Consider the following 13060-nt stretch of genomic DNA (forward strand, 5'->3'; position numbering starts at 1 on the left):
TCTGTCCATACATCCACCCATTCCCTGCTCCTGTCTTCAGTCTTCTTTCCATTTCAGTCAACATGTTAAGGATGAATTTTTTGTTTGGTTTTTGTTTTTTTTGAGACAGGGTTTCTTTGTGTAGCTCTGACTGTCGTGGGACTAGTTTTGTTCACCAGACTGGCCTCAAAAGAGATCCACCTGCCTCTGCCTCCTGAGGACTGGGGTTAAAGGCGTGTACCACCACCGGTGGCCCAGCTGTTAAGGATGATTTTAATTTTCTTCTGTTCTTTTCCTTTCATAACTATGATTGATAATTAAATTTATGAGAAGTAAATGTATTTTAATAATTGTAAAATTTTACTTTTGTCATTGCTTATATTTTTAGCTTACTAATGTAGCATATTTTTAAATTGTATATTTACAAATTAATATTAATAAATATTTCAATTTGTATATATATACATGGTCATAGATATATGTATGAAGTGTGTATATGTAGGTAGTCTTCTATATCTATCTCCATTTCTCCAGATTATTAATTTAAGTGCTTAGAATTAAAAATGTTTTGAGGTTTTTTTGTTTTTGTTTTTTTTTTTGTTTTTTGGTTTTTTGACAGGGTTTCTTTATAACTTGAGCCTGTTTTAGAACTAGCTCTTGTAGACTAGGCTGGCCTCAAACTCACAGAGATCCGCCTGCCTCTGCCTCCCGAGTGCTGGGATTAAAGGTGTGTGCCACCACCGCCTGACTGAGGGATTTTTATATATATATATATATATATATATATATATATATATATATATATATATATATATACACTTTTCATTTATAGGTGAGAAAGTTCAGAGAAATTGAATAATTTTTAAATATCATTTTATATCTTAGTTGTATTTGATTCTTGTTTATTCAGAAACTATTTTAAAATTTGTTTCACATTTATGTGTGACTATTCTCAGCAAATGATGTGAAGGTGGAATACTTTTCCTGTGTGTGTGAAGTCCTGAACTTGATCACCAACACTGGGGGGTGTGGGGACAAAAATGGGAATGATGGGGTGCACGTTACCAAGGAAACTGTGAAGACGCTGACTTGGGAACTCAGGCTGAGAGTCTGACAGGAGGATTGTGGCAGAAGTCGAAGGGTGAGAGCAAACAATTCACAGGGAAATCCCGGGCATGGGACTTCCTCCAGCCTTAGGCTGAAGAAGTAGTGGCACAGAACATTGCTGAGGCTGGATTGGCAAAGGTTTTCCCCTAGATTATAAGACTTTATTTAAAAAGGGAAATTAACATCTCATTGATGGAGGAAGGTCATTGGTTAATTAAAAAAGAAACTGCTTGGCCCTCATAGGTTAGAACATAGGTGGGTGGAGTAAACAGAACAGAATGCTGGGAGGAAGAGGAAGTGAGCTCAGATGCAGGGCAGCTCCTCTCAGAGACAGACGCAAAGCAGCTCATCGCCAGGGCAGATGCGATGAAGCTCCGACCCAGGATGGACGTAGGCTAGAATCTTCCCGGTAAGCGCACCTTGGGGTGCTACACACATTATTAGAAATGGGCTAGTCCAGGTGCGAGAGTTAGCCGAGAAGAGGCTAGATATAATGGGCCAAGCAGTGTTTAAAAGAATACAGTTTGTGTGTTGTTATTTCGGGGCATAAGCTAGCCAGGCTACCAGGAGCTGGGGCAGCAGGAACACAGCCCGCAGCTCCTACTACATCTCATAAATATTATTTTAATGTTTTAAGATAGTCCTTCTAAGCATTACTCCAGAGGAAGCTGAATTATAAAATATTAACAGAGGAATCTGTAGAATTTATGCTTATCTTGTGTCATCCAAGTAATTGCTGGAAATATGGTCAAAGAGGATTATGTACTTCAGTAGACAAAAGAGAGTGAGCACCGTCACTCTCTTTTAGATTAGTAGCTCTCTCACAATGACTTTCTGGGAGTGGGATGACTCTCTCTTGATAGCTGTGCCAAGGAGTTTCTGAGATTAAAGATTGTTGAGCAGCTGGTAAGTGATCTTGGACTAGTAACATATAATATATAATAATAATATAACATAACATAACATAACATAACATAATATAATACTTGAGTACTTGAAGGGGGTGGTAAACTCTTTAATCCCAGTATTTCCTAAGTAGTGATCTATAGACTGTCAGAGACCGCCTCAGTCAGCCAGACTATATAGCACGTCCAGATACTGATTCTATCAATAACCATGCAGATGTGCAGGTCTACAAACATGTGGTAGAGATTGACTTCTGTCCTAGCTTAATTTCTGTTGCTGTGATAAGAATATCTTGGCTGGGGCTGAATTGATAGCTCAGTGTTTAAGCATATATATATTGCTTTTTCAGAAGACCAAAGAGTTCAAGTCCCAGCACCACATCAGGAGGCTCATAATCACCTGTAACTCTATAGCTCCAGGCGTATCCAGTACCCCTGGTCTCTGAATACCTGCACTCCTATGCACATACCCCTGCACAGACACACACATATAATTTAAAGTAATAGAAATAAATACAACTTTATTAAGAAGAAAAAAATACCCTGACAAAAGCAGCTTAGGAGGGAAAGAATTTATTTTAGCTACAATTGTAGGGAACAGTCCATCATTGCAAGAAAGTCCTAGTGACAGAAGGCTGAAACAGCCACTCGTACCACATCTATAGTCAAGGGCAAAGAGAAATGTATGTGTGCTTAGAAATAAGCTACGCCCTCTGCTCTTAGACAGTTGAGGGCCTAAAACCAGAGAATGGTGCCTCCCAGTTCAGGATGGGTCTTCTCACATCCCTTAAGGCAATCAAGACAGTTCCTCATTGACATTCCTATAGGTCAACCTGATTTAGACAATTCTTCCCAGGTGATTCTAGATTATGTCAGGTTGATAGCTAAAACTGATCCTTAGATTCCAGAAGGCTTTTGGGCTGTGGTAATATTGTTTAAAAAGACAGTGGTTGGCTGAATCTGGGAAGCTCAACAAAAAGGAGTTTTATAGGTAGACATGGTTGGTAAGTGTGAAAGGCAGATTAAGGTTTGCATAGGTGATGAGCTGTAGATTCAGTTATAATCAGAATGGTGTTCTTGTGCCTCCTTGAGTAATATGCTGAGCTAGTGACATGGTCTTGACATGGTCTTGTAGAGGGCTCCCTTTTTGCCATCCCTATGGAGGTACAGCACAGGGAATGAGAAAGCAGTGGTACAGGATGGGGATAGTACTGCCATGGGGACCTTTTTCTTTCTTGCTTGGTTAACTAAATGCTTAGAAAAGGGAAATATGGATAATAGAGTATGTATTCAAATAATATTTTTAATAACATTTTAAATTTAGTTTTTAAGCTATAATTTCTAATTAGGCTATGATATTACCATCTTAGTTTGAGTTTAGGAGGCACAAAACTTACGAAATTATTAATAAAGTTTTATCAAATTTTGTCAGTTTTTACCTGTCCATCTTTTACAGGCTTGACACAACTCTTATAGACTTTACTGACATGAAGTGCCAACGAGGGGATCTAAGCTTCATCTTCAATGGGGATGCTGCACCCTCTGAGTCTTTTGTAGTATTAGACAATGAACAAAAAGTTTATCAGCGAATACATCATGAGGTGAGTATGTATTACTAATATTTCACTAAAGGGTTAAAAGTGTGCATTTAGCAAACCTTTTGTATAATTGCTTTATTTAAAGCATAAAGTGTAATTGATACGGTTAATTCTCAAGGCTATCGTTCCTTCTTGCACCCTTCCTCCTCCTAGACATCTGGTTACACCCTGAGAGTTCAGTTGCTTTCTGGACCTCTGTGACCTTGGTTCAAGTTTTCACTGGCCCCCGTGTTGAACCTGTTTCTGGCCACGTGAGCTGCTGTTGTCACTGACCTATGCACAGCATCAGAACACAAGCCCTGCTTTCCACCTCTTCTCCCGCTGGCCACTCTGTCTACTGTTGTATGTTGAATGACCTCATTTGTTTTCTTCTCTTGCTGTAAGCAAGTCCCGCAGATAGTTTCTGTGTTTCTCTGAGGTGGGAGACTCTTGAGCTCAAGTGCTTCTCGTGCCTCAGCCTCCTGAGTGCGTTGTGCTGATTTTCGAGTTCTTCCCCTTTAGCTTACTTTCTTTTGGACATCCCACATCATGTTGCTGCTTCTTCGCTTACCGTCTTAGATTGGACTTCATAGTCGATGTTGTGTGTGCACTAATGCAATAGTTTCCTAACTCATACCCAGAAATGCAGATTTACAGGAGAAAAGAAGGGAAAAGAAGAAAAGGTATTCTTTGGAGAGGAGTGAAGTGAGTGAGTGAAGTCAGGAACAGGCCACTGGGAAAAAAGTGAGTGAGTGTTAAGGCCTTGGAGCCAGAAGTTACCTCACAATTTGATGCGGTCGGCAACAGAGGGTCACAGATGTTTCAATAAGGTACTGATTTGACCAAATTTTTCCCCCATCACCTACTCCCAGAGTTGCCTTCTCTCCCATTACACATGGAATAACTGCTAGGAGCTGCCAGGTGCTGTGGGTAACTGCAAAAACAGTCACTCTGGGTTACTGACCCTTAATATCAGGGTTATAATCTAAGTGCTTTACAGCTGTTTATGCCACAAGTAACCTGTGCAGACTAGTATCTGTCTGATAGATTAGGAAACCGACGCTCATAGGTAACAAGTGACAACTCCAGTATTACCAGTGTCTGAGATGAGTTAGAGAGACATTGGAGGCAATGAAATTATATGAGAAAATTCTAGTTATTCATTGAGGTGATGATGATACTAGGATTGTGTGGTAAATAAGACAGATGAATTAAGCTACACACTGTATAAAAACAACCACCTAACTCATTTGTTTTCCTCAAAACTGCTTCTTCCTGCTTTCTCTCTTTGGGTGAATGGTATCATTATCTTAAAAACCGAGAAGTTATTTTTGACATCTTTTCTCACACTCCATGATTTCTGATTGGAGAACGTGCCTGCTCATCTCTTTCCTTAATGTCATTATATCAGCATTTATCTTCATCCCACTGTTTCTAGAATTTAGATTTTTAGTATCTCAAGCCTTATATGTAATCTTCCTGGCTCCCTTTCTGTCTGCTTTTAGTTCTACATTGAACTTTGAAAATAAGGTCACGGGCCCTTTTCATTAAGACTATATTACTTGAAGGTGACATTGCTGCGTCTCTGTTGGCTCCCTTCATGTAGCCTTGCCTTCACTCACTCTCTAGACATAACCTAATAGTAAACCTGGGTATCCACGTGTGTCAGGTTATTTAAAGCTTCCTTTTTCGTTTTTGATGTTTCTATTTGCTGGACCTGGAAGGCCCTTTTTGCATCCTTATATCCAAGGGCACCAACTTAGTGTTTATTTTTCTGTGCCAAGTGAGCATTGTATTTATGTTCTTTTTTTGTTTTAATTTAAAAAGTATTTTTATTATTTTATATGTATGGGTGTTTTGCCTGCATGTATGTTTGGGTATCCATATATGTTTCTGGTTCCTTTAGAATCCAGACAAGTGTGTTGGCTGTGAACTTTCTGCCATGCGGGTTCTGGTTATTGAACTTGACTCCTTTGCAAGAGTAGCCAGTGTTGCTATATTTATGCTGTTACTATATCTCAAATCAGGTACCAGCTGTAATTTAGTTGATAGGAGTGTTGGTCAGCAGCTTAGGGCCTTGGGTTTAATCACATAAAACAGTATGATTGTAAAAAAAAAAAAAAAAGAACATGCGAACCACAATCAAAATACAGTTGTGGATCCCAGTCCCAACAGAAACATCTACAAGACCCTCCCTTACAGAAGACTCAGGGATGTTGTGGAAGGAGGAGTGGAAATACAAAAAGTCCCAGAGTTTCAGAGAGTTTGATATAGGACTCTTTCTGCTAGGAATGTCAGAAGATCAAAAAAGTTTTAGCATTCTGAGTGCCTAAAAATGAGCTATACAAAAAGACAATGTCAAGTGATTCCGAAAACACATATACCAGTACCATAGTCCCTGTCTGTTATCTACAATGATAATTTTAAGGTGTTATTTTATTATGTTCTGGCACTAAAATATGTTATTGTTAATTTACAAGTTAATAGTGAAATATTACTTAGAATGTGCTAACAAACCATAAAATCATTACAGCCACATATATCCTGAAAGCTGATTTTCCAGCCATTGGATGAGAAAGCTATGGAATCATTTTTTTTTTTGTTTTGTTTTTTGTTTTTTGTTTTTCGAGACAGGGTTTCTCTGTGGTTTTTGGAGCCTGTCCTGGAACTAGCTCTTGTAGACCAGGCTGGTCTCGAACTCACAGAGATCCGCCTGCCTCTGCCTCCCAAGTGCTGGGATTAAAGGCGTGCGCCATCACCGCCCGGCAAGCTATGGAATCATTAAGGTGACACCTGATCACTAGATTATTATGACACCAATGGACTATTATGAAGTGGGTAGCTAGTCTTTGCCTCTGAAGAGTAAAATTTGTTTCTCTGATCCTTAGTCTATCGCTTTATCTGTTGCTTGCTTAATGAGCAGACTCAGTCCAAATATGCTCCCACGAGCTGTATACTTTGCCTCTCCACACCATAAGTAGTGAAATCATGAAATCATGGACTGAAACTACTGAAATTGTGAGTCAACCCAAAACTTTTCTGCTTGTAAAATATTTCTCTCAGGGATTTTGTTTTAGTTAAGTAAATGTAAAATAAAAAAATCATTTGCTAGAATGTTAGAAATGTATTTTAAAACTATATCAAATAATGCAGTAAAGTTGCAAAGATTCAATTAGGATGCTTTTAAACAGTAAAATGTAATACATTTTATGGACAAATGTAAAAATTCAAACAAACACATGCAATTCCAGCATTTGCTAGTTTGAGGCAGGAAGATCAGGAGTTAAAGCTACTTAGCAAGTTTGAGGCAGCCTGGGCTGTATATTTCTTTAAAATACAAAAAAAGCGCAAAAATCTAAAACTATTTATTATGTCCCACCCCCATCCCCAACCTTTTTTACCTCTCTATTTGGTGAATCTCTCTGAAGGCAATGGGGTTCTTTTAGTTGTATCATCTGGTAGCTAATACAACATTTATACCATAGATTGAAAGACTGTTAGAGAATCTGGGACATATTGGGACTTTTTAGATACACTCTTGATCTGGACAGAACATTACAACCACTTAGTGGGTTGTAAGCCATGCACAGTCTGAGTAAGTGAGTACAGCCATGTTCAGTGCAACTCAATGTAAAACGACTACAGCTGAATTTGTCTTGCCAGCTGCAGACTGCTGATGTAGATAATTTGACCTCTTTGTGTAAGTGGCGTCTGTAGGCAGTTCGACACACAGACGCAGCACTGAAAGAGAAGCAGAAGAGTGAGTGTTAGCTGACATAGGTGTTGTGGTCACCAGAGCAGTGATGCTTAGGTTGTGTGTGTGTTATTCGCTGAAGGTGCGGGGGACTCTTTGAGTATTTGAGTGGTGATGCCCAGGGTTAATATATATGGATGTGTCTGTGTTCATGATTCTGAAGATGCAGGGAAATTTGATTTTGAACAGCAGTTCTTAGAATAGGAATATGGTAGGTCCTCCTGTTTGTAGATTAGTGTGGTGTTTATGTTGTCTGAAATAATGGTGCTAATGTCATGTGAGGGTGTGTGTAGGCAATGTGTAGACATCATGCCATTTTGTGGCAAACACTAGAGCATCTCAGGTTCCGGAATCAAACTCTTGGAGATACTAAGAGAGGAAATCAGTTGTTTTTTGTAATATGCAAACATAAGCAATGATTGCTTATTAAGTGCTTATTGATAGAATATAATTAACAGCAGATCTCCTTCCTTGCTTTACAGATAGATTTCTGTTTTCTAGAGTTGGTTTGAACACAAAAAAAAGGTTTACAGTGTTTGGTACCCAAGATGACCTATTAAAAAGTTTGCAGTGGAATATTTCATGTTCTTCTCAATCTGTTGAACCAAAATATTTCTTTAGAAAACTGTCCAGTATTTGTGTTACCTAGGAATCCACTTTCACTCACTATACATTAGCAGTAATGTCAGGGTTTGTAAGGGTGGTGACGATGGTGTTGGTATAGTTCCAGCTGTTGGTGCTGATTGCTGTGGACTCAGTGACACAGGCACAGTGATACCCAGTTGAATGTGGGCTGTAAGAGTAGAAAATAGCCACCTGCTTGTAGCCATTGCTGCCTTTGGACAGCCTTCATTCCCTGGTCTCTATCTAATAGGAGGTTTTTATGCGAGAGAACCTCTTTGTATATCTCCCTGTTTGCTCCCCAGCTTCCCAGCATGTGGTTTTCTGTCCTAGAAACAAGTGCAGAGATTAGCTGTGTGAGTCTGGTGACCTGAGGTCAGTCCCTAGAACCTATGTGAAGAGAGAAAGAACACACCTGATAGTTCATGACATAGGTTTCCCCCATCATCCACATGCACAGCATGCATTTACAAATGCATAGAAAATGCTTTAAAAGAAAAAAAAAGACAGAGCTTAAGCAAGGCTATTGGTAAGTTTTAGAAGTCATATTTATTGTATTTGGAAAAACCCACTCTTCTCCTTTGTTCTCACCATGTTAACTCTGGCTGGGTACTTGCTATGGAGACCAGGATGGCCTTGAACTTACAGATCTTCCTGCCTCTCAAGTGCTGGGATAAAAGTTGTCCTCCACCACAGCTAGCTCCCTTGTTCTTCTTAGAAATTTTTGAAAAAGAGGCTGGGCAGTGGTGGTTCACAGCTTTTATCACAGCACTCTGGAGGCAGAGGCTGGAGGACCTCTGTGAGCTTGAAGCCAGCCTGGTCTACAGAGCAAGTTCCAGGATAGGCTCCAAAGCTACAGAGAAACCCTGTCTTGGAGGGGGAAAAAAAAGAAAGAAATTAAATATTGAAAAAGACTCAGATAACAGTGATGGGTTTTTTTTTTAAAGATTTATTTGGGGCTGGAGAGATGGCTCATCTGTAATGAGGTCTGGTGCCCTCTTCTGGCTTTCAGACATACACACAGACAGAATATATTGCATACATAATAAATAAATAAATATTGAAAAAAAGATTTGTTATGTATACAGTGTTCTGGTGCCAGCAGGCCAGTAGAGGGCACCAGATCCAGATCTAACTACAGATGGTTGGGAGCTGCCATGTGGTTGCTGGGAATTGAACTCAGGACCTCTGGAAGAGCAGGCAGTGTTCTTAACCCCTGTGCCATCTCACCAGCCCCTGGATTCTTTTATTTATATTACCAATAACTAAAGGCTAATTTATCTGCATATAAAGTAAATAAAACCTCTGTATAGGATTTTTGTCTCAGGTCTTTCTATTTGATTCTTAAAAGTGTTTAAAAAAATTGTGTCACAACCATATAGTTCTATAATGAAAAACAGTGAGTTTATTACTTTTTTATATAATAGTGTGAAAATGCTATATTTCTTTTGCCATAGTTTAAAAGATTCATAATTAGTCATAATTCCTAGTTACTAGAGAAGATATCAGACATGAAATGTAAACATCTAGTTTTAGAATAAATAGCACTTCATGTTATCTAGAAACTATTTTTGTCCTTTGAAATTTGTTACATGTTTGAAGGAAACCCAGATTCTGATATTAACTTTTCCCCCAACCTAGGAGTCCGAGATGGAAACAGAAGAAGAAGTTGATATTTTAATGAGCAGTGATATTTATTCTGCAACTTTATCAACCAAATCGATTTCTTTCACACGTGCCCAAACTGGATGGCTTTTTCGGGAAGATAAAACAGTATGTAAAAATATAGATTTTTTTTTTAAGTTTAAAAAATTGGTATCTAATATCACCAAAATAATGATGAAAATATAGGAGTTATCTTTTAGGCTGATCTTTCCTCTCTTTTGAATTTACAGAAGTAGTTAGAATTCTTAGTTACATAGTTTGCATGTATTTTTGGAAAAGCCCAGAGAGAAAGTATAGTTGATTTGAACTCTGTTGTCTGCTCTCCTCATAAGGGGAGTTTGCACATGTTTCCATTCTTTTTCTAGTGATTTGTGTATAAGAGGCCTATGAAGAGATGCACACTTGAATTTATTTTGCTGGGTCATTTCTTCATCCTTTAGAGCTCCTGTATCTTATGTCTGCCCATATTAAGCTTACATCTCTACAAACTATGGTGAATTTAAATCTCAGTGGAAGTTTCTATACTTCCTGACACATATGACTACCTAAAATCATGCTAAGAATGCTTCACCTGGCATGGCCTGTGTGGAGTGTTGAGCCAGGAGGGTTCAGGTTTGAAACTGACCTGAGTTACAAAATTATGAATGAAATGGATAATGAAACAATTTAATTAATAAATAATTATTTGTGAATTACTAAAATAAATAACTATAAATGTAACAATAAGAGCTGTATCAGGTAAGGGGTGAAGATTTAATGGTCTTTTTTAGATAGTATTTATGAATATAGTAAGTGAATGTTTTTACATTGGAAAAACAAAGCTTATATTCACTTAAAACTGTAACTCAGGAGATAGCAATGAAGGCTGTTGGATAAATGAGATAAGGTATGAGAGAAAAGGGAAGAAAAGGATAGGGTGGCATCTGGGCTTTCTTGCTTTAAGGGATTGATTGGCTTGTGTACTTTTGGGAATTGTCTGAACTGTTATAGCCGACTGGTTGTTGATGGGGAGAGGTGCTACCATCTGGAGTCAGAAATCTATGCCTAAGATATCAAGGTTTTTGTATTGCAGTTTTAAAGAAGAATTGCTTTTTCTTCTAGAATCCTTAGTGTTTTCTGTTAAGGCTCAGGAAACTGGATGAGACCCACACAGTTTATAGAGGGATATCTGTTTTTCCAGAGTCTGTTAATTCAGTGATAATTGTATTAAAAATGCCACCACAGCAGCATGTTGACATCACAAAATAAATACCATATATAAATAGCCTTATATACAAAACCAGAAGTCTCTAGTGACCACTGTCTACAATCCTGGCCCTCCTGCAGACCTTTTTAGCATTTCTCACACATAAATATATATCTGTAAATAATGTGTAGTGTTTTGTTCTGATACTAATACAATGGTGTCTAAGGCTTTGGAACTGGCTGTTTCATGAGTGTGTGGTGGGAGCCTCTACTTCTCACATGAGTGCTGCTTCTGTTAGCAGTTTGCGTGTTACATAGTAAAGTAAGCATACTACAACTTTTTCCTACAGCCTTAGTGTTAGCACATGTTTCTGCCATTTTCTCCATTGTAACTGAATTCATTCATTTCCCTTATGCCTTTGTAGTGTACGGTACAGACAGCAAGAATGATATAGCATGGTACAGCAGTGGCTGGGTCATGAGTAGCACACACTTGACATTTTTGGGATAATTTATATTTGATCAATGCTGCTTCTTTATATGGTCACAAGACCTGTTAATCACCTCCCTGGCATACAGAAGTCTACCCCTGAGCCCTCAAAGCCTATTTGGCAACAGTTGGCACTTAGGACTCCAGGCTGTGGGTCCAGTTATTGCAGTGCATTTGTTGCTTTGAAGTCTTACTTGTCTGTGCTCTGTTCTTCTGGGCAGCATTAGACGGATCACTTCAAGAGAAGATAAAAATTGAAACTGCTGTCCACCTAGTGTTACCACTAAGCAGCCAAAAGCTCTTGAACAGCGGCTAGGTGACCTTCTTAAGTCTTTGACAGGTAAGGAGGGAGTCAGTTTGCCATGGTTCCCATTTTGTAGGTAGAAACGGGTGCAAAATGCTTGGCTTCCTGGTCACTTTTAAGGAGGTACGGAAGCACTGGAGATGCGCTGTACATGTAGTTTTGGAATACCAGGGCACATCAAGGTGGAGTAGTCAATCTGGACACAGGTGGAAATGGGAAGCTGGGTCAAGTAAGTTTATAATAAATATAGTTTTACATGGGTCTGTGTGGGTGTTGGAGGTGCGGGTCAGCGTCGGATTATACTGAGACTTCACTGGAAAGAACTGCCCGCTTTCTTCATGCTGCCTTTTTTGTCATTTGAGTTTTTGCGCCTGCATCTATAATTTAAACATTTAAATGTATTAGTGAGCAAGGCTACTCTTTTTCCCCCCTTTTTTTCAAATCAGTGAGTAGCAGTAACTTGAAGTTTTATTCTGTCAGAGATCAGAGAGGATCTAGTGTGGCATGGACTATAGATTTTAATTCTGCTTTTCTATCTATAAAATGGGAACAGTGTTACCCCTGACCCCTCCTTGTTACTCAGATTTGACTCTTTAGTAAGGTTCTTAGATTGTTTTGTGCTACTTGGGAGTAGGTAGTGAATGAACACCATTCATGCTTCTGTTTAGACTGCCTAATTTGCAGGTTAATTAGCAAATATCTTTTTTACTTTAAATTTCCCTTTGTGTTTGGAAATGAATGATTGTATATTTAACTTCTGAAAATATCTGATGATTTCACATATTAGCAGAATATTTATTTTCATTGACATGGTACATGTTTATGGAGAACTTTATGATCTCAACACTTTTTAGAAACCTGAAATCGATCTTCCTTTAAACTGTCATTTTGGAATATTTGATTTTGTTTTAGGAAAGAGTAGGAAACTTTTTGGCAGACTTTTATCTGGTGAATGGACTTGTTCTAGAATCAAGAAAAAGAAGAGAGCACCTCAGCGAGGAGGACATTTTGCGGAATAAGGCCATCATGGAGAGCCTGAGTAAAGGTGGGAGCCTGACGGAGCAGAACTTCGAGGTGCGCTTCTACTACCTCTGTCTACCTGTGTATCTTTATTGTCTTTGTTGATTATGAATAGACAGTGGGGGGAGACTTTTGGTACTTTTTGAATCTGTACTTTATCTTTGAGTATTCATTAGTTAATAGACTAAAGCCATTTTGTAAGCATGAAACCTGGTGTTAATTCTTATTCCGTATCCTGTTGCCTGCTGCCTTTAAGATCCACCACTTTATAGGTCATCTCTACCCTGTACAGCCTGGGAACTGTGGAGTCGCTTCTGCTTATTGAAACACTGGTGCAGTGAGTGTGGGGTCAGGAAGGATGGGGAAAGGCCAGACGTGTGTCAGATCTTCTGGGACTGGAGTTCTGCTTGATAGGGGTTCTGGGGTCCAAACTCTGGTCCTCTGAAGATCAGC

At 38.8% G+C, this 13060-nt stretch overlaps 1 protein-coding gene across 1 annotated transcript in view; it reads left to right on the plus strand.

The window, feature by feature from the left end:
- Ankrd13c (ankyrin repeat domain 13C) overlaps positions 1–13060 on the plus strand; it is a 48746-nt gene that overhangs the window by 24506 nt on the left and 11180 nt on the right. The window contains exons 7-9 of the mRNA XM_057793620.1: positions 3448–3592; positions 9585–9716; positions 12500–12661. Coding sequence (XP_057649603.1) covers positions 3448–3592; positions 9585–9716; positions 12500–12661 — 439 coding nt within the window. The remainder of the gene's footprint in view (positions 1–3447; positions 3593–9584; positions 9717–12499; positions 12662–13060) is intronic.

The sequence above is a fragment of the Chionomys nivalis genome, chromosome 18 (genome assembly GCF_950005125.1).
Source record: "Chionomys nivalis chromosome 18, mChiNiv1.1, whole genome shotgun sequence".
Taxonomy (NCBI): Eukaryota; Metazoa; Chordata; class Mammalia; order Rodentia; family Cricetidae; genus Chionomys; species Chionomys nivalis.